The 25,571-nt window shown below is 41.0% G+C and overlaps 1 protein-coding gene across 2 annotated transcripts in view; it reads left to right on the forward strand.

Moving 5' to 3' along the window:
- The window catches only part of pdgfrb (platelet-derived growth factor receptor, beta polypeptide), a 32,976-nt gene that overhangs the window by 1,040 nt on the left and 6,365 nt on the right, over positions 1–25,571 (forward strand). The window contains exons 2-16 of one of the 2 annotated variants that reach the window (XM_074673884.1): positions 3,320–3,687; positions 12,367–12,431; positions 13,053–13,370; positions 13,660–13,917; positions 16,064–16,194; positions 16,550–16,715; positions 18,002–18,182; positions 19,404–19,519; positions 19,671–19,794; positions 19,892–20,103; positions 20,518–20,612; positions 20,730–20,862; positions 22,060–22,164; positions 22,435–22,545; positions 25,300–25,456. In XM_074673884.1, coding sequence (XP_074529985.1) covers positions 12,395–12,431; positions 13,053–13,370; positions 13,660–13,917; positions 16,064–16,194; positions 16,550–16,715; positions 18,002–18,182; positions 19,404–19,519; positions 19,671–19,794; positions 19,892–20,103; positions 20,518–20,612; positions 20,730–20,862; positions 22,060–22,164; positions 22,435–22,545; positions 25,300–25,456 — 2,144 coding nt within the window. In that variant the 5' untranslated portion in view covers positions 3,320–3,687; positions 12,367–12,394. The remainder of the gene's footprint in view (positions 1–3,319; positions 3,688–12,366; positions 12,432–13,052; positions 13,371–13,659; positions 13,918–16,063; positions 16,195–16,549; positions 16,716–18,001; positions 18,183–19,403; positions 19,520–19,670; positions 19,795–19,891; positions 20,104–20,517; positions 20,613–20,729; positions 20,863–22,059; positions 22,165–22,434; positions 22,546–25,299; positions 25,457–25,571) is intronic. The other variant, XM_074673885.1, reaches the window with a different exon arrangement.

Genomic DNA, 25,571 nt, shown 5'->3' on the forward strand with positions numbered 1-25,571 from the left:
ATGAAATAAAGCAGGTCATTTAGGGCTGCTGGCCTTCAGAGATACAAAAACATGAATGAAAGATTGTGTAATAATTCTAACCTGCTTTATTCACTCAGAATATGCTGCTGTAAATCTGTGTGCATCTCACTGGTTGTCCATGAGTCCGTCTGCATCTTCCTCTAACAAACATTCATCAAAGATTCATGTTGGTATCTTTCACAGAAACGTCATTATTGGCTGTAACGGCTCAGCTGTTAACATAAAGCTGGTCATTTGTGTTAATGGAGAGAAAAGTCTTACAGGAGAGTAAAACACCAATACTTGATAAGTACTGTAAACAGCTTGTTATCCAGTTTATGATACTTTTAAACATTTAAGGTCTGAATACAGATTTGATAAACTTCTTCAAGTTTATACAATGTAAAACGTTGTGCTTTGAACAATGCAACTGGAGAAAAAAATATGAATAAAAAAACAGGCTGTATAAATCTTTAGTATCTGTGCTCTTAGTCGTACACCGTAGTTTCCACATGCTCAAGTTCATTGGGGGTGCTAATCAGAGGGTTGTTGCCTTTTTTGCAAATTCTAAAAGTTAACATGTGTTAGAAAGAGAGCTGCCATAAGTGCTGAGACACACCCAGAGCTTTAATTTTCCACGGGCAGCTTTCTACTCAAACTTCATTAAGTCCACAAAAAGACTGCAAATCAGCAAGTGCATTATTTGGCGTGATGTCATAATGAATTGAACAGCCAAATCATGAAACCACAAGTTAAATAGTTCAAGTCACGATCTTTGTTTGTTTTTGTTTACTTCGATCAGAGCGTGAGGCGTTGTGTATACTAACCCACTTCTGTTCCTGTGTGGAAGTGTATGTTTACCAAAAAGAAATCAGAATCATTAAGGTGCAGGAAAAAAGAATGTGGCAGTATTTCATCGAACAGGACTCCTCCAGCGTGCTGGTAATGATTGACAATACACATACTTCCTTCTAGAGCATTTTTATCCAGCATATGAAAACCACAAAAAGAAGCTCCCTGTGTCTTTTAGGAGATCTGACAGGAAATAAAGGCAGAGGGAGGAATGAGATCAAGCCAAAACATCCATAATATTTAGTTTATGTCCAAAATGATAGAATTTTGTTTGCGTAATGACGCCCTCCAAATGTTTTTCTTCGTTTTGCAGTACTTTTATTTAGTAGTCAGAATGTCCTACTTTTTTAGGTTTGGGCCAAATTGCATCTGGATGTGTTGAGGATCCTCTTAGTATTATATCCTGTATTGATAGTGGGCCTGGTTTCAGATCAGTCCATTTATGTTCTCATCAGTCTTCATCTATCAGAGGTGTCTTGAGTTCAGCTCTACATCCAGACTCTTGCTCAAGTGTTTCCTGAACGTAGCCCCCACCTCCCTCTCCCTTGGGGCCTTCAGGGGCCCCTGCTGCTTCCACAGTGTGATAAGTTGTAGCTTTTGTGGAAAATCCAGCAATACTTGAACACAGGACAGGCATACAAAGTAGGTACTAGTTGTACTCCAGCTATGGCAACACTCAGATCAGCTGTGAGGGAAACCACACTTCAGTTGTTCTGATAGGCTGGAGTTTGGGCAGGGTGATGTAAATCCAGCTTCTTGAGTGATCTGCTGCTTTGTCAAACTGTATGAATTACTAGAAAAGCACTTGGAAAGCGCAGACCTCCATATACAATTCAATGTTAGTTGTAGGTTTGAACAACAATTTGTTACCTGAAAATGTTGAAAATTATGCTGAACCAGTACATGTTTCATTTTCTGGATCTTAGTATCCAAAAAATTGCAAGGATCTGGATCATACTTTTACATCTGTCACAAATGATGGTGACCTTGTCTTGTATTCTTTTTGCAAAAAATCCTTTAAAAAAATCATGGATCCAGATGGTGATTCGGATCACCTCCAAAATTAAATCACTTCCTCCTTATCCCATTTGGAAAATTTCCTGAAAATTTCATCAAGATCTGTTGTTCACTTTTTGATTTTTTGTTGTTCACAGACAAACAAACAGACAAACTCTTTCAAAAACATAATCTCATTGGTGGAGGAAAAAATAGAACACAGAAAACAACATGCTCCAATCTACACTTATAATTTAAGAAGAGAAAATAAACTTTTCATTTAATCTATCTGAAAGCACACACATTGCAGCTAAAACTTTACTGCAGAGTGCTTCAAAACTTTGTCTTATCTTGACCTGATAAAGGATTTTCTTGTGGTCAGGAACATGTATATGAAAAATGGGTCTTATTTCTCCACTGTAACCAATCATGTTGAAACTAACATTGAAAGAACATAAAAGGCAACATTTATGGGCTGAATTAAATTGACTGAGGGCAGATTTACTGCAAGAAGGTGTAAATTACAAAGATGGAAATAGACTGAAGTAAAGGTGGGACAGTCCTGTGTGGTGTTGTTCCCCTCCTCTCTAATAAGCGGGGCTACACTGGCTCTCTAATTACTGCCAGCACAGCTTTTGGATTTACCCTAACAATTAGAGGAGAACATGGTTACTGTCCAATTACCCTCTCCCCCCTTCTCTGACTGCCCCGGCCTCTTGTTGAAAAGAAAAGGCCTTCGTCAGCTGCGGTGTTGTGTTATGAATTTCAAACCATATCCTGGGAAAGGACAAAATTAGGGAGCCAAGCCCCTGTGGAAACAGACGTATTTGCATGGTGTGCTTGAAAGAGTGTGTCTGACAGAGCTGAGAGAACAGACAGAAGGGGATGAGGAGGACAGGGGGAGGTGTCGAGCGTAGGATAAATGAAAAGAAGGAAGAAAAATTTAAAAAAGACAGAAAATGAGACAAAGGATGTAAGAAAAAAAATGCTCCTGCTTCAGTGTGTTTAACCTCTTTTACACCTGACACCACAGCTTATGTAAGTGGAGTTATTTTCCCCAAGAAACTGAGACTTCCGTGTTTGTTTCCAAAGCAGGCCACTGTGAGCACAGCCAAAGCTGTTTTTTTTCTCCGCTCAGACCTCTCACTCTTTTTTCCCTCTTTTTGTGTTTGTTGTTTTGTGGAAGGGTTAGATGCGGTCCAGATTGCTGTTGCCAGTAGAGACAGTCTCATTCCACCTCTCCATTCATAAACAAATCACTCCTGCTCAGGACCTCTCAGCTGCCTCCGAGGGATAACAAGCTGAATTCTGATCTGTGTTTTGAAGTTCCCTCCCTCTGTCTGTTCTCTCCCATCTATTGCTATTTGCTCCCCTCGCCTTCCCCTCCGCCCTCTCTTTATCCAACTCACTCTTACTCCAGCTTCAGCAGGACCAGACCACTGACTCTCTCTCCTCTGTGTGAATGTGTCAGGAAAGTAGTGAGCATGTGTGTGTGTGTGTGTGTGCGCATGTCTGCACTTCTTTTTACACTCTAGCAGTCTTTAAGAGCGGTGGGCAGACTTTTCTCTTCAGAGTGTGAGAGGGAGAGGAGAGGAGACCCCCGTGGTGCTGTGATTTGACTAAACAAACAGCCTGGCTCAGAGCGGTACCTCCTCCAGTGGACCCCGGGGACAGCAGAGATTAACCTCAGTCTCTGAACATCTGAGGGATCCTTACATCTGAAGCAGCAGTCCCTGTAGAGACGAGCAGCTGGAAATCTGTCCTCCGGTTTCAGAAGCAGGAGACCGGCTGCTCGGACAGAGCAGGAAGAGTCGTTTGGCTCGCAGGATCGCTGTGAAGGTGAGGAGTCTTTATTCTCTGTCACGGTTTCTGTCACGGTCTCTGTCATGTCTGTTTGGCAGCTTTTAGCTGCAGAGATTTATCAAACAAAGCAGTTAAAATTCACTTTGCCCGCATGTGAAGCCCTCTGTGACAGATTTGATTTCATAGTTGTCTGTCTCAGAACAGATGCACCTCATCCTTTCATCACCCATTGTTTTTCCATCTTAAACTTGATCTGATTTAACACCAAGTGATTCAGAAATGTCTGTTTTTAACACCCCAGACTGTTTTGTTTCTCAGGTGCTGTTGCTAGCTAATGATAATGCCTCTGTTGGTGGTAATTGTAACCTGCATACTTGAATGTGTACACAACAGGAATTACAATGTGAAAGAGAGTGGGCAGCCTGTTCAAACGGCAACAAGTTGATGGCTTGCATCTCTGTACATAGACACCTTTTCTCTCTTTACGCTGTGCAACTTTAACAATGTTTGTCTTCTCGCTAAGAGAAGAATACGTTTGACAAGGTATCCCAGGGTCTCTCACACACACACTGGCTTTTTAGAACAAGCTGTTTGTGTGTGCCCTACTTTGTGCTTCACTGCTAAAGAGCTGTTTATTCAGCCCTCCTCAGTCACCCTGGGTGAACCGACAGTCCTAAGAGCTAAACCATCACTCACTTTCCTCCCCTGTGAATGACCTCAAGACAATCAGTCTTCATAGCGGTGGTCATTGATAAGCTGCGGCTTTGGAGTGATATCAAAGTTTGCATCAGTCACTGTCACCAGCATCTTCTGTTACTGGAAATTCCTCTTTTTCTGTATACTTAGTTTCAAACTTCAGCCGCCTCTTTACGAATGTAAATCTCCCACAAAGCTGTGATTCAGTGGAGTCTGAGGAACACAGAGCCGAGCAGACACTAACAACCGGTTGAATCATCTCCTCGCATTCATCACAGGAGAAGCTTTTAGTACCTGGACTTAGTTACATTTGTGCAATGTGAGCTATTTCATGGCCAATACACATATGGCATGCATGCCTTTACTCTCTAGTCCTGCCATATGTTTTGCACCTGAAAGCCTTCCCACTTCCTTTTTGTATGAGGCTGTGTCTGGGTTGTGAGGATGTACAGTTAGTTAACGTCACATTCATCTTGTAAATACAGATGACCTCCTTGATATGAGGGCACCTGAATAAGCACAAGTTGTCATCAAAACTCTGTTGGCATGTGTTTTGTGTCGGCTGCTCTCCTCCTCTGTAGTGATCTGTAGTGAGGAGTTTCCTTTTGAAGTCTTTGATCCTCTTTGGCTCTGTGGATATTTTGGTCCAGACATTGTCTTGTGCTGTTGTTACAGGGAGCCTATGGAAAATTGCATGCATGTCATACTTTGACAGCATTCAACAAAACAACATTCATACCATAGTTTTATAACAGCTGGATTTATTTGCTGAATGTTTCTCTGCCGTATGAATAAACTCTGGCATGTTTTTGCTCTACAGAGTGGGTCAGTAAAGTATAGTAAAGTTTTATTCCTCCTCTGATCGGAGGGGCTTTCTCTCCCCGTGCGTCAGGCTGCTGGTATGCACAGCAGCAGAGCTCTTCTCCCTAACACTGATGCAGCACATCACAGTCCGCTCTTTTCCCCCTGGCCTGCAAACCTAATCCTTAGTCATCAGCTGTTTCCTGGCTCTCCAGCCTCTCTGCATGCCAGAGAAAATGTGCTTCACATTATGACCATGCAGAAAACATGCCAGGAGTCTGATTCAGCTCATATGTGTGGATATGTATCAGTTTAGCAGAGAGTTTTAAAGCCCGTTGAACCCAGTCTGTCCTCTTGTGATTTATCCACTGATGGCAGCACACACAAATGTTTACTCATCAGACTCTCAGAGCTAAAGAGAAATTTATGTTCTTCAGATCTGAATGAAATCACTCATCCGACTTATCATGTTACACTTGAAGTTATTACTTGTTATTTTAAATCATAGCAGTGTCTGAATCACTGTGTAGTGGTCATTTATTGGCTGACTCATCGTTCATCGTTCATACTTTTGAACTGAGTCGTTGCTTCTTAAGTAGTGTGTCCGCTTCATGTTCCCTCAGGTCACTGCGTCTTTAAAGCGCTACTTAAAGGTTCTTATTTGACTCATATGAGCTTTAACGAAGAGCATTAAGTGGATACAGCATCCTGCTCGGCTGCCTGTCCATCTGGCTCCCCTCGGTCCCCCTTTCTCTCCCCTCTCTCGCCCACTTACACAGAGCTGACAGGCAGCTGCATCTCATCTTCAGGCACAGAGCACAGACAGCCCTACAGAAGTTTTTTTCTTGGGTTATAATATCACACTCTTCGAAAGTTAGCTAAGGGAAAGAGATATCACACTGATGATGGGAAGTAAGAGAAAAAATATGATTTTTAATGTTTAGTAGTAAATAAAGTGTTAGCCTGTGTCAACTTAAAAGGTTTTTTAATCCAGTGTCTGTTTTCAATACAAGACGTTTTCCCTTTCCACGTCAGCTGTGTTTTATGCTCAGAGCGCTCTCTGTTGAAAATAATTAATCCTTTGGAACACTTTAATTTTCGTCTGGAGCACCACTTCTCCATCAGTCTCACTTCTTCATCACCGGCCAATCAAAGTTGAGAAGGGGTGGGACTTCCTTTACAACAAGGGCTTAAGTCCACATCAAGGTGGAACCAACCACACTAATATTTTAAAGATTTTTTTCAGGGTTTAGAGCTTCTCCTAATGTTTCAGCATGCTTTGTATTGATTTTTTCAATACTATTTGTGTAAAAGTGAAAAAATAATCAAATATGAAACATATAGAACATTTTAAAACAGGCATCCCAAGATCCTTTAAATTTGTCTTGTTCCCACTTCTACTGAAACATTAGAAGTGTTTTGCATCCTACTCTCTAGCTTAACAACATCAAGAAAACACAGATTTTCAGTAGGAGGTATTGTCCTCCATCTGAGTCTTTTTAGACACCCCTCTTTCTCTCTCTGGAGCTTGTGTCCAACAAAAACATGCTTTAGCTGGTGATACTGTGCAGTATGAGGGGAGGACAAAGGAAACACATCTGTTGCTTTTTAAAGATAAGAAAAGCCCTCATAGTGGAAAATTTAGACTTATTTGGATATCTCTCAGTTTGTCTTACGGTTATATACTGCTTTCAGTGATAACATCCTAGAGCTACAGGAGTATTTATCTTCTGATTTAATACCCATGCATAGAAAGGAACACCCTAAAGAGCTATTCCAGGATTGTTTTCTGTAAATGTCAGAAGTACCTTAACTCTTCACACACGTGCCAAAAGTGCATGAGTAACTATCACCCAGATTGATGCTTTCCTGTCACCATGTTCCCTCCTCTCTCCTCATCCTTCCAAGATTATCGTGTTCAGGGAAACGGAGGAATTTTAAAGCCAGTTACCCCTAATTGTATTCAGCTGTTCCTGTTTCTCATTTTCAGGGGGCCGTGGGCGTGGAGGAGTGGAGGGATGGAAAGTGTAGCAAGGATCTATTTCTCACAGGCAGGTTGGGGGGCTCGTACCCTTAAGTGTTGGTGTGATGGCCAGTGAGCAGGAAAAAGGAGGGTCACACCATGCAGAGGGGTGGAGAGGTCTCACAAGAAAAACGTAGGAGGTTGTGGTTCTGCTTGTGCAAGCAAATATATCTGATTTCCAGTTTATTCACAGTGAGTTGAAACAGCTCAAACGGACTGGGGCTAGCACACATAATGACAGCCTAACCAGCAGCAACACTGCTTCAGTTTTCATATCTCAATCATTCTTTCTCTATTTAGGTTCTAAAATGAGGAGGAAAATTCAGTCATTAAGCTGATATCAAACACAAGCCACATCTGAGGCTGTCGCAGTCTCAGTTTTACCCAGAAGCCCTTTATATCCCCCTGCTGCCACTACAAACAGCATTTATGGCTCCGTTTGAAAGGGAACTAACCAAAATCCACAGTTTTGCAAACATGTGTTTCCTCAGCATGAGAACAAAGTTGTTTAGTTCACAGAGGTAGAAGCACTCACAGTAAGTGTCTCCTCATCCAGAACAAAACTTATGTCAGCTTCAATCAGAAATTTAGTCAGGAAACTTTTTGTATGTAACATAATCTAGGGATGCAAACCTGAGATTGTTTGCAGCTTTCAGCTCTATGGTTACAGAAAACAAGGGGCTGTTTTTGCTGGTACACATTTTTTCAAAACAGTATTATCATCTTTCAAATTCATTTTCTTTTTTAACCTGACTTCTACCTCCCTGCCAATGCTTACTCAGAAATTGATAAATATGCTTTAACTATCAGACTTTGACTGCCTTTATTAGCTCACACAGAATTTGAGGCTTGCATTTAAAGTTTCAATTAAAGCAGTATCAATTCATCAATAAATCATGGTGGCTTAAAGTGACAAAACAGCGCTGGACGATCACCCAACTCCGCAGCTTTTAAGGCTCCTGACAATCTGCATAAGCAGACAGCACACTGAAGCATTTCCTGCTTATAATAACTCACATATTCCAACAGCATGTTGATGACATGTGTGCCATCAGAGCTTAAAAACAGCCGTCTCCTCATGAGCCTGCAGTTCATCAGTCATTATTACAGCTCTGGTAATGTACATTATCTGTATTAGTCATGTAGGAGGACAGAGAGCATAGAGGGTCTACTCCTGAGGGACCAAAAGGTTTTCCTCTGGGACCAAGGGGGGTTGGTGAGTCTTAGAAGAGTGATAAAAATGGAGGTTTGTTTTAACAGAGACGCACACGGGGTCAATTTTTTCCCACAGAGCTCGCCAAAAGTCCGGCTGCTCAGAGATGCGTCAAAAACTAAAACAAAAAAAGGATGAAAAAAGTTTTGAACGTCCAGTAAAGAATCCAGTGTCAGTTGGTGTTTTGTCTTATCTGATCTCTGATTGTTTGCATTGGAAAGAAGTGACCACAAAATTTGGAGATGTTTGTTTTGCATATCACAGCTTCCTGTGCCCTCCAGCAGAATAAACACTGCTGTGTGTGTGACGTGAGGCCGTGTGTGTGTGCTCCCTCTGCTGTCCCACTCTGTGCTTTGAAGTGGTGCTTTCCCATAAATTGTATTCTGTACGTCTGCGTGCTGTCTTTGCTGTCTGTTTTTTCCACCGTCTGCTCCTGTGTGCAGTCCTCTTGCGGTGTGTCTTTGGCTTGTCATGCTTTGTCATTGGTCTAATTGGTCTGTTTCTCCATGTTGATTGTTTTTTTAAGCTCCTTTTTCTCATAATTTGCACTTTGTTCTCATTCCTACCCATTCCTGTTGTGAGTTTACATCTTCTCTGAGCAGCCTGTTATTCAAAGCAGCTTTTCTCTTCATAAAATTTTCATCGTGTGCAGGTTTTCTTCTTCTCATTGTGGCCTTTCGTGTTATTTTCTTGAGTATTTGGTTAGTGGTTATGGCGGCCTGCCGTGTCATTGATGCATCACCGCTTTACACCCACCCAAGGCTAGAAAATGTCTCTTCGAACAGGAAGTCAGCGTTCTCCAGCTGCACTTTGAGTGGCTTTTTGGATGTCTTTCTCTCTTTTGTTATAAATTACTCTGTTTTTTTCCCTCTTTCTGGAAGTGAAATCTCACCCCCTTGGGACGCAATGAAGTAAACATTTGGCTGCAAATGTTGCTCAAAAAGAAGTTCCCACCTCTTCGTGCACTGCTTCATCACTGCCAGATGTTGCAACATGCAGCCACAGTATATGTGCAGTAGATAATCCCAGTGGTGGGATTACAGTCTGCTGAGGGACTGAGGCCGTGCGTGGGCTGCATACGCCCTGCTGAGGTTGACTTTAGTGTTTCTCCTCATTAGCTGGTGACACTTTGAGTGTAGCAGGGCTATTTATGAAAACCAGGAAGGGTCAACCAGCCACCATATTCCCAGCATCTGTGGATATCTGTGGGAAAGCTCATAAGGGATAACAGTTTATCCGTCATGGTGATTACTGTGCCATCACTTGTGTAAACACGGCTTGTTTTTGTCAGATCTCTGAGATCATAACAGACGAGGGGCATCCTGTTTGACAGGTTAAAGAGACAACAATACACATCACTGAGAGAAAAATGTTTTCAGATTTTTGAAATCATCTTTTAAACCCCTTACATGATCCTCATTTTGAGAACCGATTGACCTGACTTCCTGAAAGGATGTGTTGGATGTTTTCTTTTTCTCAAATAGCGCTCTGTTGTCTTCTGGTGTGAAAGCCACTTAAAACTTTTCAATCACTTGTCAATCTGCCGCCAAGTATTTGTATGAAGTTTGGAAAAAAGCCACTGAAAATCTGTCAGATCTTCTCGAAAAATTCACTCAACTGTCCTAATCCCCGTTGCATGTCAGAGCTTTGTGTGCTCCCTTTATGTTTTTAGAGTCAGATCGAGATAAAACTCCTGCAGGTTCTCATAAATTTAATATTCTCCATGCAAACCTGGTCTTGTGCCGCCTCCTGGCTCTCTGGTCAGCACATCCTTTTACCCGAATGTGAGATTCCTTCAAAGGGTCCCTCACCATCCATGGGTCAACACCAAACCTCATCACATTGCAGTAGCCAAACATTGTTTTTCCGCCTTTTTCAAATACAGTAAGATCTTAACACTGATATTCTTGTTCAGCAAAGAATGTTTTCCTATATTTGATCTGAGATGGAAAGTCCCCTCCTGCTGTCACCCTAAAGTAGCTCTTTGGCTCGTTTTAGCAAAGACAGCATCAGCAGCCAGTCACAATAACATTTGTTAGTCCTGATTCTGCCAAGTGACACATGCCCTCCGTGTCACTGCATTTGGCTGTTGTCTTTCAAAGTCATCGTCGCTGACACTGAGGTTAGTGGTTCTGGTAAGCGTTGATGTATGGCTTCCTCAGCGAATGGTCCTCATCCCTGGCTGCTGGGGCCTCGGGGGGATGAGGTGACTCCCCCCCTTCTTCTCCTCGTCGTCATCACCAGAAGGGTCCCAAGTGTATCAGCGGTCCTGGGAAAGTTTCAGGGAAGTGCTGTGGGAACGTGAACTGTACGCAGAGACCAGTGACAAGTAGGGATGGGGAGGGGGAACGTGTGTGTGTGTGTGTGTGTGTGTGTGTGTGTGTGTGTGTGTGTGTGTGTGTGTGTGTGTGTGTGTGTGTGTGTGTGTGTGTGTGTAAGTGGAAAAGATGTAGAGGTGAAGTGTGAAACAACATGTGCCTATGTGTGTTTGAGGGCATGTAACATGTATAATGTTCCAGTAAGAACATGTGTGCGTGGGCATGTGCACAAACTACACTTCACTACACAAAAAAAGCATCCCTCTCTTTCTCTCCGTCTGTCTCTCCTTCACCCCTCTTTATTGAAAGCAGGAGGCGGGGGAGGAAACAGACCAGTCATGTTTTTGGAGCAACTCAAGAGCTTTTCGTTTTGGGAGCGGAAGTGCCAAAGGCTGTTAATATAGGGAGACAGTGTGAATATGTTTTGAAAAACTGGATTTTGGTCGTTCTTGAAACTTGTTAAACCGCAGAATCAATCCCAAACTGGTTAAAATCTTTATTTAAGTCTTCAAATTACAAAAAGGAAAGTTAAAATCCCTCTGAGGAACTTTCCTCCTTCTAGATTTGAACAAGTGGTGGCTAAAAACTGAGATAAATCTGAGAACTTTATGATAAGATAGTCATATCTCAAATCAAAAACACATGTTCTACTACACCATTCACAAATAAAGTCCAGCTTCTTAAAATAAAACCAGATTGCGTTATTGAGTAAAGTCACTAAATGGGGTTGGATTTCTCAAGACTCATTTCACAATTTTTCCACTGACTCCCTCCTTCTCTTCCTCCTCCACCCTCGCTCTTCCCAAGCACCACTCTTCCGCCCTTTCTCTCTTTCCCACCCTCTCTTGCGTACGGGCCTGTGATCCATCCTTAACTGTTTCCAGACATCTGCATGCTGCAGGCCTTAACCCCCGCTCCTCATCCCCTTACAAACACAATAACAAACCGTTGCCCCTCTTTCCAGCCTTTTTTCTTCCTCTGCAGTGAAATTGGGGCTAATGATGCAGATTGTTAAGCAGGAAGTACCTTCACCTGTGAACCTGCTACCTTACACATTTCTCATGTCTTTGCATAACAACATGATATCCTGTTAGTGTCACAAAGCCGCAGCATCCGTTCACAGTCTTACCTACGCTGCACCATCAGCAGCTCATGTGAACGCCCTCGTTTTCACTTTTGTTTATACCCAAACTAATTAATTGCTCAGCACGGCTCTCGGATAGCTTTGTTGCCAGCGAGCGTGTTGCAGAGCTGCACACAGTGACCCGTTTGTTGGTGGGCAGAATGCTGGTGTAACAGGAACAAAAAGGGACAGACATAGTCGCTCTGTCCGCGTGCAGTGAGGCATCAAATACCTTCTGAGAATCCGGCTGCAGACCACAAACCATCAAGGGACAAAGAGTGACAACACACAAGATTTTAGTCTTCCCAAACTTTAAACATTTGCACTAACTTCTTTGTGCACTCTTGGGCTCGTGAGGGTAAGAATGGTGATGAAATAATGACAAACTAAAGTTTCTTAATGTTTTTGTTTCTTTTCACCTTAAACTGAATAAAATTTGGACAGAACAAATGTTCCCTGAAATATTAACAGGGGCAATACTCAAACTCAGTTTCTACCAACAATATATGAAGTTAATAATAATTTCCTTTCTGTTTCCCAGCAGAGGTAAATGGTTTTAAGTCTCCACTATGAGGAAGTCGACGCCATTAACGCTGACAGTCACAGGTATGAGCAAAACATCACGAGAGAATGAGAAATAATAGGACTTGCATCAGCAGCTTTGATGTTTTATTTGTAAATTTTCAATTTTTCTAATGAAAAACACAGCTCCAAAGGAGACACTCAGTCTTCACAGGTGACCAGGATTAGTAAAAGCAGGGACATTTTCAGGACTATTTTTATCAAGAAGATGAAAAAAAGGCTGCCAGAGTTTCCTCTTTACATCGGCTGTGCCTCATAGTAGCATCTCAAAGAGATGAAGAGAAGCAAAGTTGAAGAGATTCAGTTTACCTCAACTGGAGTGATTTATAATCCAGATAAAACTGAACAGGGTCCAAACTCCTAAACCAGACCCTGTGTCTCTTTTTTGTGACTGTCCATTTAGAGGCAGCCAGATAACACAACACTCTGATGTGAAGAATAACAGATGCATTCACACTGACCTGTGTCTTTCACTGACAAAGCGTCATCATCCTCCCACATTTTCATCCCAGACATCTCATATCCTTCATCATGAAGACACAGAGCAGGATCTGGCATGTGTTGTTGACCTAACCTTTGACCTCTTGCTGCTGCCTCTTTCACCTCCAACCTGACCTCTTCTCCCTTGTTTTGTGCAAAACAAAGCTCTGCTGTATCTCTGCGCCAAGCTGAGCTGCGTGGAGATCACACCCAATGAGGGCGAGCTTGTCCTTTCCGAGGGCTCCTCCTTCTCCTTCACTTGCTCCGGCTCCGGAGAGATCACCTGGGACTTCAAGAGAGACGACGTGCCGTATATACAGGTGGAACAAAATCAAAGTGGTGGTCAGAGCTACACTATCGAGCAAAGCGGCTCCACATCCAGCGTGTTGACTTTGTGGAATGTGAGCTGGAAGCACACCGGGGTGTATCAGTGCCTTGATCAAAACACCGGGGAAACTAAGGAGGTGTCTGTTTTTGTCCCAGGTGAGGCCTGGTTTGTTGATCTGGGACTTAAACAATAACAAATGTAACAATAACATATGTCCCTTCATTTTTCAAAACATTTTTTTTTTAATTAATGTTAGATACACAAGTAAAGGACACAAAAAAGCATAAAGCATTCTAAACCCACCCCCTGATTAAGCTTAACATTACATTTTGAAGTCACACTTTTAATTTTGGGTTTGGAGAATGTAGTCCAGTTTCTACATGATAGGAAAACTGCATTTTTTCATGCAAATCTCAGATTTTTAACTCCTCTATCCCTCTACAGATCCTAACGTTTGGTTTATAGAGAGATCACACGGCATGGTAACAAAAACCAGCGAGGAGAGCATCGTTCCCTGCGTGGTCACTGACCCCAACATCAATGTCACCCTGTATGAGAAGGAGACAGATGTGCCCATAAAAGGTGTTTACGTCCCAAGTGAGGGGTACAAGGCACCGCTGGAGGACAGGACCTATGTGTGTCGGGGAGAGATGAAAGGAGAGGTGATGGAGTCCCAGGCCTTCTACGTCTTTAGCATCGTCGGTAGGTGTTTAGTATCAGTGCAACATGAAAACACTCATTAATTTAATGTCCATATATTTGAACAACTCATGCAACATATTCTGCAAGTTGGGTAGTCAAAGTTCTGCACTTAGTTCAGATGAGTAAGTCATTCCTGTAGTATCACTGATGCTTTTGCCTCTTTTTACCTCTGGGTATATGTTTTGCAACATGAAGGTGTGTGAACTTGAGATGTATTCTCTTAAATGAGGACAAAATGAGGTAAAGGGTCCAAGGAGCTCATCAATGCACAGTGACCAAAAACTCTTGATTTCTGACTAATGCTGATGTGTTTTGGTTTATTTCTAACTATTTAGCTCATAGGATTGGTACTTAATAAGAAGATTCTGTCTGCATCAGACAATTGGACTCAAGTCATAGAGACTCAAGTCCAAATTTGATGACTTGCAATTCGACTCAACTTGAGACAAGCTGAGACTTTATCCACCATTTAAAGACTGCACACAAAGCCAAGGAAGTGAAACCAAGCTAACACTATTAGAAGTGTGTGAGCGTGTGCATGTGTGTGTGTTGGTGACATGTTTGTCAACTGTGTTTTGAACATTGTTGCTAATAATGAGACAAACAATTTCACTCACCACTGTCACAAACGTAAATATGGGCTACCGTAGCCTATGTGACTGCATAAATAATATCCATCTTTGGTAGCAAGCCCCCCATCTTCCAACACTTTATCACTTTTCATAACAAACATCCAGTCGTGACTCATCAGCAGAGTAAATAACTCCCACGAAAAACCTTTATTCCTTCTCATTTAGCCTCCGATAAGTTTTTTCTCGAACTATAGTCACATTTAGTCTACTGTGTTATTCTTTTGGAAGGTGAATAAAGGACCCAAAGCCAGCAAAACAAATGCACGTGGCATTATAGGCAGCTACCTGATAATAAATGACATGGAATACCGTAGAATAGAATTTTATTGTCATCGTAACAAGTACAACGAAATTGAAGTCACAGCAGCAATCAAGAAAACAAAAGTAAGAAAGTGTATAGAAAGTGCAAAAAGGTCCATAAGAAAATAGATGATGACAGCTTGTCCATCATTCTCCAGTTCAGCCAGCCTCCACCTCCACAGGGTCCAGGACTGAGCTTCTTCAGTCATGCTCCATCTCTGTCTCCTAGATCCTGTCTGCTCACAGCAAGTGAAGCTCTTCCAATGTGGCGTTGGTGTCTGGTGTTAGCTCTGTTAACCATGTCTGTGAATAGCATGATGCTACTTTGCCCTCTGGTATTCCCTCTGTTGCTGTGTTAGCATGGCTAGCTCATCCATCTTATTGGAGGTAGATCTTACGTTCCCAGTAACGATGGATGGAAGGACAGGTCCATGTCGTCACTTCTTAGCTCACACCTGAGAACCAGCATGTCTTCCTCACCTCCTTCTCCTCACCTTGTGGGAAGACATCAGGCCTTACAGCAGTTAGCATTGACATGCTACAGGCTGCTAACAGCTGAGTTCATATGTAAACAATGCAGCCATGGTTAGATGTGGGATCTCCAGACAAACACAGGAGAAATAAGTAGTAAACAAGAGTAAAAATATCACTAAAGCCACAAAAAGTTTGGTGTCCATGACCAACAAATGAGCCATACAAAGTAATGATCCACTCCAAATATAAAGATTACGAAAAAGAGACGAAAAAATTACAAACTGCAAAAGGCAGCCATAGCCAACAGGGCGGCGCCTAGCAACCTATTATATGACATATCATATTTTATGACATGTTCCAATATATTTATACCTCTCCATTATAATATTAAAATAAATGGTTTAATCCATGCAGAGTTGCAGACTAATCTACATGGTATTTTTTGACATTTACTTTAGGAAGATAAAGTTTCTCTCTTCAAGATATAAACCTGAGCTATAACCACTGACTCGACCTTTTGACTTGAGTCGATTTGAATTGACAACCTTTGTGACTCAACTTGACTTGCCCACAACAGAAAAACTTGAGACTTGTTTGAGACTAGGACCAAATGACCTGCTACTCGCTTGGGACTCGGATCGGAGGGACTGGTACAATTGTCTGGTCTGCACAATATCTCAATAAAACACATCTTTACCACCTCTCCTTTTCTCTCCACACACTCTCCCTTCCCCTCCCAGTCCCAGACGCCATCGACGCCTACATCAACGCGTCAAAGACAGTCCTGAAACAAGGCGAGCCGCTGACAGTAAACTGCACAGTTCAGGGAGTGGAGCTGGTGTATTTTAAATGGGATTTCCCCAACCGAGAGGTGAGTAGGAGTGAAGCAGAACAAGCACTTTTGTTCAGCTGTCCCTGAGCTATCGCTCTCTAAGTCTAAAGCCAAATCGCATCAAGATGTGGAGACACTCCTTGATTTTTATCCCTTCTGCAAAAAATCTCTGAAGCATGTGGTGTTAGTAATAAATAGTGAAGCTTGGTTTCCTCTTGGGATGGCTACAAAAATAGTACATCCCTCCAGAGAATGTTCAGCTCTTTTGATAAACTTTTAAAAATGGTAACTCAAACTTGTGCCGCTCAAAGTGGCAACCCCATTTAACTTCCTGCACCAAGAGTCTTCATGGTACCAAAAAATCCCATCTGAGTCTTTCTTCCTCTCTTCTAAGGTGAATGACGTGGAGCCCCTGACAGACGTGTTGTCCGCCATGAACATGCGCTCCTGTCTGATCTTCCCTGAAACCACAGTGGCTCATAGTGGAAACTACATCTGCCATGTTCACGAAGGCGTCCAAGACCAGACAGCGTCAGCCAGCATCAACATCACCGTGCTCGGTTAGAGAAACACACATGTGCGCGCAGACACTAACACATGCACGCGCACAGAAACTATAACAAACCGATGCTCCAACAGGTTATTATTGTGTTTGGCTGACAGAGAAAAGACTGCTTATTATGCAAACCATCACCAGTCAAGGTGAGAGAGGTGCTTCTTTTTAAGGAAATGAAGACGTCTTTGATTTATTTATGTTTAAAGTGTCAGATAAACCACAGTCATGGTGTGGATGCTCTTAAAAACTAAGCTTCTACCCTGGGGGGTACAGTAACTCTATATTTAGACTTTTGGAAATAAACTCCAGAAATGTTTCCAAGGCTTGACTCCGGCTGTTAACGCACAGTTAGTCCAGCATCAGAGCCAAAATATGATCCTGCAAACAGCAGGGCCAAAAGCAGGGTTCATCATACTGTATTTTTCTTCCTTGTTTTTCTAAGGACGGTCACTTTGGTCTGCAAATGCTTATTCTCTCTGCAGTGAGGTGTGTTATGTTTGTGAAATCTTTTAATAACTTTCAATAATGTGCCTCTTGGAAACTGGGATAGTTCAGACATTTTTTCTGGACATCTCTATGGAAAAGACAAGTACTGTCTGGATCCAAAAGGTCAGCAACCAGCAGCAGCACTCTGGGGCTCTGTCTCCTGCCTACAATTTAGTGCATATTTCATTTTCTTGAAACCTAAATAATGTAATGGTACAATCATTTTTATTTCTATAGCTACTTGTATGAAGAAGAAGTAAAAACCATAAGCCTGAGATTCCCAGTGTTTTAGGTGTTTCTGATCTCATTTTTTATTTTCCCTGTATGCAGATTCATTATTTGGTTTTAGTTATTGCACTGAGTTAACTGGTGACGTGACCACAGCTGTTTCAGTAACAGATCGCTAGAAATGCCATTCCTCCAGCATCAAACTGCAGGCAAACAAGTTGCACCTCAGATGCAAAAGGAAAATACTTGTCTCAAAATTTGGTGAAAAACCCAGCAGAGTCAAAATAATAAATATTAGGCTTTCATTTTTTTAAGACAGATTTAAAACTCTGAAATAATTCTTATATGCTCAGTTTTCATATTAATCTAAAGGTGTGCTGTATCAAATCTGTGTCAGAGAAGCAAATAGAGCAACTTAACTCCTCATGATGAGGAGCCGAACAAAAAAATTTATAAGAACAAAGTTAATTTAAAGTACTTTATTCTAATACTATTCTTATTAATCTTTGCACAAAAGATGGTAAAGTACTTAATATTATACACAATGTTGTTGACGGAATAATCTTCTCTCCTCAGAGCGAGGCTTCGTGGATATGAAACCTGCGCAGAATCTTAACATTTCAGCTAAACGCCAGGAGAACGTGGAGCTGAGAGTGGAGATCGAAGCTTATCCTCCCCCTCGGGTACGCTGGAGCAAAGATGGCGCCACCATCAAGGATGACAAAATCACCACAATCAGACAAGAGCAGGAGATCAGGTGAAAAATCCATCCCGACTCCGCAGGCATCTTCACTTTAAAAAACTAGAAAAGCACTCAGAGAGCGCAGACCTCCACCAAGCATATTGTGATTGTCACGCAATACTCAAGTCCCACTTTAATGTTATACTCCCTTTCAGCAGACTGTCTGCTACAATTTGGTGTTAGTTGCAGGTTTGTATGATAATTTGTTACCTGACAGTGTTGGAAATTATGATGACTCAGTACATATTTCATATTCTGGATCTTAGTATCCAAAATATTGGCAGGATCTGGATCGTACTTTTACATCTGTCAGAAATAATGGTGGCCTTGTCTTGCATTGTTTTGCAAAGCAATAGCACATATGGTGAAAATGTCCCTATCTCACAGTAATTAAGAATTCTTCAAAACAGTCCTGGATTGAGGCAGTAATCTGGATCACCTCCAAAATGTAATCACTTCTTCCTTATCCCATTTTGAACATTTCCTGAAAATTTCATGAAGATCCGTTCTTTACTTTTTTGAGATATGTTGTTCACAGACAAACAAAGAGGTAAAAATCTAAGAAAAACTAAAGTCACATGAGGCCTCACAAGAGTCGTTCTACTGAATAATCAGCTCTGGACCTTTGAAAGGGTGACAGCCTCTTGAGGCGTCAGGCTCTTGTCAGTCATCAACAGATAAGACCTCCGCAGAGAGAAACACAATACTCTCCAGAGGGCAGCAATCTATCACTCATCACAGATGAACCATACACACAAAATATCTGACACAACTCTCTGACGTCTTTAGGAAAAGAGCCAAACATTGTTTGAACTGAAGGGAACGTGATCCTATTACCACAAAGGAAAAAAAAATACAAAAATTGACTTGAAATTTATCAGCGAAGTTATCAGAAATTGGAAAATCCCAAAGCACCAGTGTGTAAGTTTTCAAGATTGATGATGAAAAGATGATTCACATAGCTTTCCCTGAAATGATAAGATTTCAGCTGATGAGGTGGGGTATTTTTCTCTGTCCTTTTAGCCAGTTAGTCATTTTTATTACTGTCAATAAAAAAAATCTTGCTGTCTTTCATAGATTTCCCTTCAAATATCATGGAAATAGATCTAAAAGATAGTTTAAGACATTACATGCAGTAAAAAGCACAACTTGGGGGAAGAAAGAGTAGGATGTGTGCAGCCTGTAGAGAGCCCTAATTATTATAGATATTTATATATTCTCTCTTTCCTTTCTTAGGTATGTCGCTTTTCTTACTCTGGTAAGAGTAAGGCCTGAGCAGAGAGGCCTCTACACCATCCAAGTTACAAATGGAGATGACACAAAGGAAGTGACCTTTGACCTTGAGGTCCTAGGTAAGACGCTGTTTCAAAATGCTTTAAATTTCTTAAGCATAGAAGGTGTTTTTGAGATGGCATGAAAGTTTGGTATAAGGATTAAAGAGAACAGACTTCATTTATATCCATGTCAGCGATAATTAACGGCTGCTGTACCCCCCATGTGTAGTTTCCTCTCAAATCAAAGACCTGACGGACCACCACCTCCCTGGGAAGAGACATTTGGTGACCTGTGTGGCTGAAGGGGTCCCAACCCCAGAAATAAATTGGTACAGCTGTGACAGCATGCTCAAGTAAGTCCCACCACCACTGTCACACTGTGAACACCAGGGGGCTGAAGATACACATACAATGAATTTACTCTGCGCTGATGCTGATGTTGTGCTGCAGGTGTAGCAATCAGACAGCAGTGTGGCAGCCACTGAAAGAAGAGCCCGGGCTGTTGAGCATCAAGACCAGCGACAGCTACAGCGAAACTCACAAGATCAGCCAAGTGCGGAGCCAGCTGACCTTCCACAAGCCGCAGCAGGTGACCGTTCGCTGTGAGACCACCAACCAGGCCGGAGTCTTTGACAGAAGAGACGTCAAACTGGTGTCCAGTAGTAAGTGTCATGTGAATATTTAATACATGTGGAAATAATTATTTGTAAAATCCATATTTACTGTTTTCTAATGTGGAAAAATGCAGTTTACATGTCCGAAGTTAAAAAAGACTGTATACACTTGAATAAAACATAATTATAAAACCTTTGGGTTTCATAAACAAACTCATCTTGGTCTATTTAAAAACATTAAGTCTTATAAAGTTATTTTATTCATAGAAACTGTAAACTGATGTCAGGACAACAAGTTTATCTGTCTTAAGCTATAAACATTTCACTAACTGTATAAACTCCCAGTGTGTATAAGAACAGTAAAGCTTTCCGCCTTTTGAGGATTTGAGACAAGTTAGTGCAGCTTTAAGTTCCAGAGTTATCTTTATCCTAACTGATTAACTGTTGTTTTGCTTGTTGCAGCGCTGTTCTCCCAGGTGGCAGTATTGGCTGCTGTTCTGGCTTTAGTGGTAATCATCATCATGTCCATAATCATCCTCATCGCAGTCTGGAGGAAGGTAAGAATGCTCCTCTTTACTCGTCTTCTGTAAATATCAAGTCCTGTGACTTGAACCAAGCAATTTTGTTGCAGAGTTTTGATTCAGTTTTTTTTTTAAATTCCTCTGTGTTCTCAGAAACCTCGTTATGAGATCAGATGGAAGGTGATTGAGTCTGTGAGCCAGGATGGCCATGAGTACATCTACGTGGACCCCATACACCTGCCCTATGACCTGGCCTGGGAAGTTTCTCGAGACAACCTGGTGTTGGGTGAGTCCTGGACCCAGAAATAGACATGTGATACACTGCAAAAAGCGAAAACTTATCAAGATTTTTGTCTTACTTTGAATAAAAATTGTCCTGTTATACTCAATATAAGCCATATTTAACTGGTCAGTCCAGAAAAATGTCTTGTTTTAAGTTATTTCAAGACGAAAATGAGGTCTGATTTTCTTGTAATGAGTAAAAATAATCTGCCAATGGAAAAAGAAAAACTTGCTAAAAAATAGTTTAAAACTAGAATAATGTCAAGCAACAAGTAAGTACAAGTAACTTTTCTCTTGTTCCATTGGCAGATTTTTTTTTTTACTTGTTACAAGCAATTCAGACCTTATTTTTGTCTTGAAATAACTTGAAAGAAGACATTTTTGTGGACTGGTTAGGTAGATGTGGCTTATATGAAGTCCAAAAAAGCATTTTCTACTGAAAATAAGACAAAAACACTTGATAAGATTTCATTTTTTCCAGTGTACTAAAGAGGGAAACTTGTTTGAGCATGCAAAGATGGAGGGATGTGGATGCTCTACCACTTTATGCATTTTCACTGAATTCGGCAGGGATGTAAAGTATACTTGGTATACTTGGATTTAAGTTGGATAAAAACAGTCAAAGTAGATGTCAGAAAATACAACAACCAGGTTTAGTCTTGGGCTGAACATTTTTCTACCTTTTTGCTCTCTTTTGTTGACTTTTATCTGTGTTAGTTGGGACTTAAATCAAGGGCACAATTTTTGACCAGACTAAGTAAAAAAAAATGATTTCAATAGCCTGCACGAGTTGCTCAGACAAAATAAACAAATGTGTATATAGCTATCACCAGGTGACTGCAGTGCTGTGGGTGGTTTGGGTTGTCTGGGCATACTCGAGTCTAGAATACTAAGTGAGGTTTGTTAAAGCAGTCTACTTGGCCCCAAGTAGTCACTTCACAGCTCCTCTGTTTTTGATGACCACGTGTTTTGTTAACAGCCAACCTAGCTTTTCAAGCCCATAATGCCTACAACGTGAGAGAGAAAGTAAAATGTGCATCCTTTATGAAAGTCTGCTGAATTCCACTTTTCTAGTGGAAGATAAACCCCGAAGGAAAAGTTTGAATCAGTATTTTAACAAACAGAAGGGCTCTCCTGTTTTCCAGCTCAACCATGTGTTGCATTCACACTGTTTCCCACTGAGCTTCTCTTTGTGTGTCAGGTCGCACTCTTGGATCAGGAGCCTTTGGCAGAGTGGTGGAGGCAACAGCATATGGTCTCACTCATTCTCAATCCAGCACAAAAGTGGCCGTGAAGATGCTGAAGTGTAAGTCATATAATGTAAAAACACAGTGAGAAGCCATGAGTAGACAACATTACAGTTCCCTGTGTAGCTGTCAGATAATACAACAAAAGCATGCTGTTATTCCCGTAAGCGCAGAGAGAGATGTTGCCTGCTGAGCTTTTGTGAGGTTGCCAGGCTGGTGTGAGTTTAAGCCAACAGGCATTGAGCGGTTTGGCAGGGCCACCATGTGTTCTGATAAGTTCTCCTGTTCTCATACCTTCCTCCCCCTCCCTCCTTCTTCTCTCTGCGCAGCGACAGCGAGGAGGAGCGAGACTCAGGCTCTGATGTCTGAGCTGAAGATCATGAGTCATCTCGGCCCTCACCTTAACATCGTCAACCTGCTCGGAGCTTGCACCAAACATGGTGAGGATTACAGACAGAAGCAGAGCAATGACAACCATTGTCTTCTCTGTTTACACAGTAATAGGGCTTGATATCTGGGTGCCACTTATGCTAAATGGTTAAGTTACCACCCTGTCCTCTTTCTATGAAAAAAATATGCCAAATATAAATGCTGTCTGGGAAAAATGGCCTTAACAAAACATATGTTCTTTGTTTTGTACTCAGTGTTTCTCCTTGTGTCATGTGAAACACATTTTCCATCAAATCTCTATCAAAAAAAGGAACTCACCAGTACATGTCAGTGCTCAAAACCTCCTGACCACCTGTTTGGATTTGTCTTCATTCAGTACAGAATTTAAAGTTGAGAAGTCTGTTGTGAGATGAAATGAGATAAACAGTTAAGCCCACAGTTCATGAGTTAGTTTCCAAAAAGAAAGATATATTTTGACACCAATACATTACACTGGAAAACTGTCCCAGGAGCTTACCACTGCACTGTGGTGCGCCGTCGATGAGAGGTTGTAGAGAAGAGAGAGTAAGGTTGTATATGATGGATAAAAATCAAAAGGAGCTGTTGCTCTATTGGACATAAACAGCCTAAACTTTTAGCTTTCCTGTCCAAGAAATGTTTTCACTTAACCATTTATCAACCGTTCATTAAAGGGGCTGTGACGTATGGGGCGTCGTTTGTAGAGCAGCACATGCTAAAAAAAACAGCAACATTTTGTCACATTTAGCTTCAAACCATGCGCAAAAAAACGGGTGTGATTTTTTCTAGTGACCTTTTATGACATTGAGAGCAATATTTGTCATCTTAAAAAAATCTTAAATAGTTGAATGTAAATACTAAATGTCACACGTAAATGCTATATATAAATCTAAATATTAAATCTAAATGTTAAATCTAAATCTAAATGCTGAATTTAAATATTTAATATAAATCTAAATCTAAATGTTAAATCTAAAACTAAATCTAAATCTCTCAGACGCAACTAAATATTTAGCTAATATGCAAATTGAAACTCCCGGTAACAGGAAGTACCAATAATAAAAGCTCACGGAACTACCAGTGTGGTGTTCAACATGTTATCGCAGTGTCAGAAATAAACGGCTGCTAGCACAGCTGATAGAGAGAATCTGATCTATTTAATTGTTTTGTTTCAGCTGAATGACTTAAAAAGATATCAACAGTTGTCTACAACTGAGCCAAAGGCTAATTAGCCTTTAGCTCGAGCTGTGTCACTCCATAACACAGGGGCTAAACTGTTTGTGATAATGTTGATTCCAACCCACAGTCAGCAGTTATTCTGCAGTGGTTTGTTCAAACTTGAGAGTCTATCAATAAAATGAAGAGTGAGATTACGTTAGCCCTGCTTGGTAGATGACTGGTTGGACGTAAACAAGATTTACTCAGGTTACACATTATAGACATGTCTTAGAGCACCGGGCTGTCCGCTATGCTAAATATAGACAACTACTAAACTACATACGAACTGTGTGTTGTTGTCTCGTTAGCCTACAGATATGTCGGAGCACCAACCTGACGATGTTGCTATCATATAACCGGCTGCTGCAACGTCTGCTTGATGTCATGTTTCAAACTGTAGCGCTTACCTGTACTAATAAGTCCCTTACTTCGGCATGTTGTACCCAGTAAAAAGTTGTCTTGAACAAAGAGATTTTTTTTCAATCCGATCTCTATTGAATTCAAAGCAAACATGCCTCACTAAGAGTAATTTAGGAAAGTGTGCGGAGACTCCGGGCCAGAAGGTGGCGAGGGAGTGCAAAAGATTCTCCTCATAGCATCATTAATGCAAAGGTTTTAAATACTACATAAAACATGTTTGTGAAATGTTTACCTCTACAGAGTATGCATTAGTGATTCATAAAAAAGTGACTCTTTGTTTTTATAGCAAAAGATTAAATTTTAAAAAAACTTTTTTTATTGATGTATTTGATAGGGATGCACGATATTATCGGCACAATATCGGTATCGGCTGATAAAAGCTCAAAAACACATTTATCGATATTGGCAGATATGAAAATTTCTGCCGATATGCACAGCCGAAAAGGTGCTATTCAGTTAGGATTAATATTATTTTCCACCTGAAAAAAAAGCTCCTTAAATAAAATGTAGCACTTCATTTATTTGCACTGCAGAGCTCTGTGTCTGTCACCAGGTTGTTACAGTAGCTCTAAAATAATCAAATGCAACTTGGTTATGTTTAAAAATGCATTGTACATTTAAAGTTCATGTGATCGAAAGAAATTATTTTTCTGTATTTCAATACTGAATGTCTAGAGTTTGAAAAAATAATACATTTCTTATTTATGGTAAAATCAAATGTTTTTTGTCTTGTTTTATGTGTGTTTCTTAAACAAATAAGACCATCACATGAAGAGTAACATATAAATTTCAGTACAGGATAAACTTAGCTTTCTTTACAGTGAAAAAAACAAATAAACTTGTGGTTATCAGTATCGGTATCGGTATCGGCCAAAAGAGGTTTCGATATATCGGCATATCAGATATTGGCAAAAATCTAATATCCTGCATCCCTAGTATTTGTTTATATCTACTTTTCCTTTGACTTGTATTCTGTTTCAGTAACAAAGATTTGTTCTCAACGAAGCTGCTTATTGAAGTTAAAATCAGAGTTTGTTTTACTGTTTCATTTAAGTGCATATTAATTTATTTCTAAGTATGGTATATTTACATATGTTGTTTAAAGCCTGCCTGTAACATATGAACTTACATCCTCCTCCACTAATCAGGGCCTTTATTTCTGGTGACTGAGTACTGCCGATACGGTGACCTGGTGGACTACCTGCACAGGAACAAGCACACCCTGCTCCAGTACTATGCTGAGAAGAACCAAGACGGCAGCTGCCTCATATCTAGAGGAAGTACCCCTCTAAGCCAGAGGAAAGGGTAAGGCAAAGAAAAAAACTCCTTCAAGCTGCACAAAGGAGTGTATTATGTGTGTGTTGTAATTGTATCAACATTACTGCTGTAACATATGAAGAGACAGCAAGAAACATTCACC

This window comes from Halichoeres trimaculatus, unplaced genomic scaffold (genome assembly GCF_033239565.1).
Source record: "Halichoeres trimaculatus isolate MK-OKI-2021-1 unplaced genomic scaffold, fHalTri1.1 fHalTri1_scaffold_7, whole genome shotgun sequence".
In the NCBI taxonomy this organism is placed as follows: domain Eukaryota; kingdom Metazoa; phylum Chordata; class Actinopteri; order Labriformes; family Labridae; genus Halichoeres; species Halichoeres trimaculatus.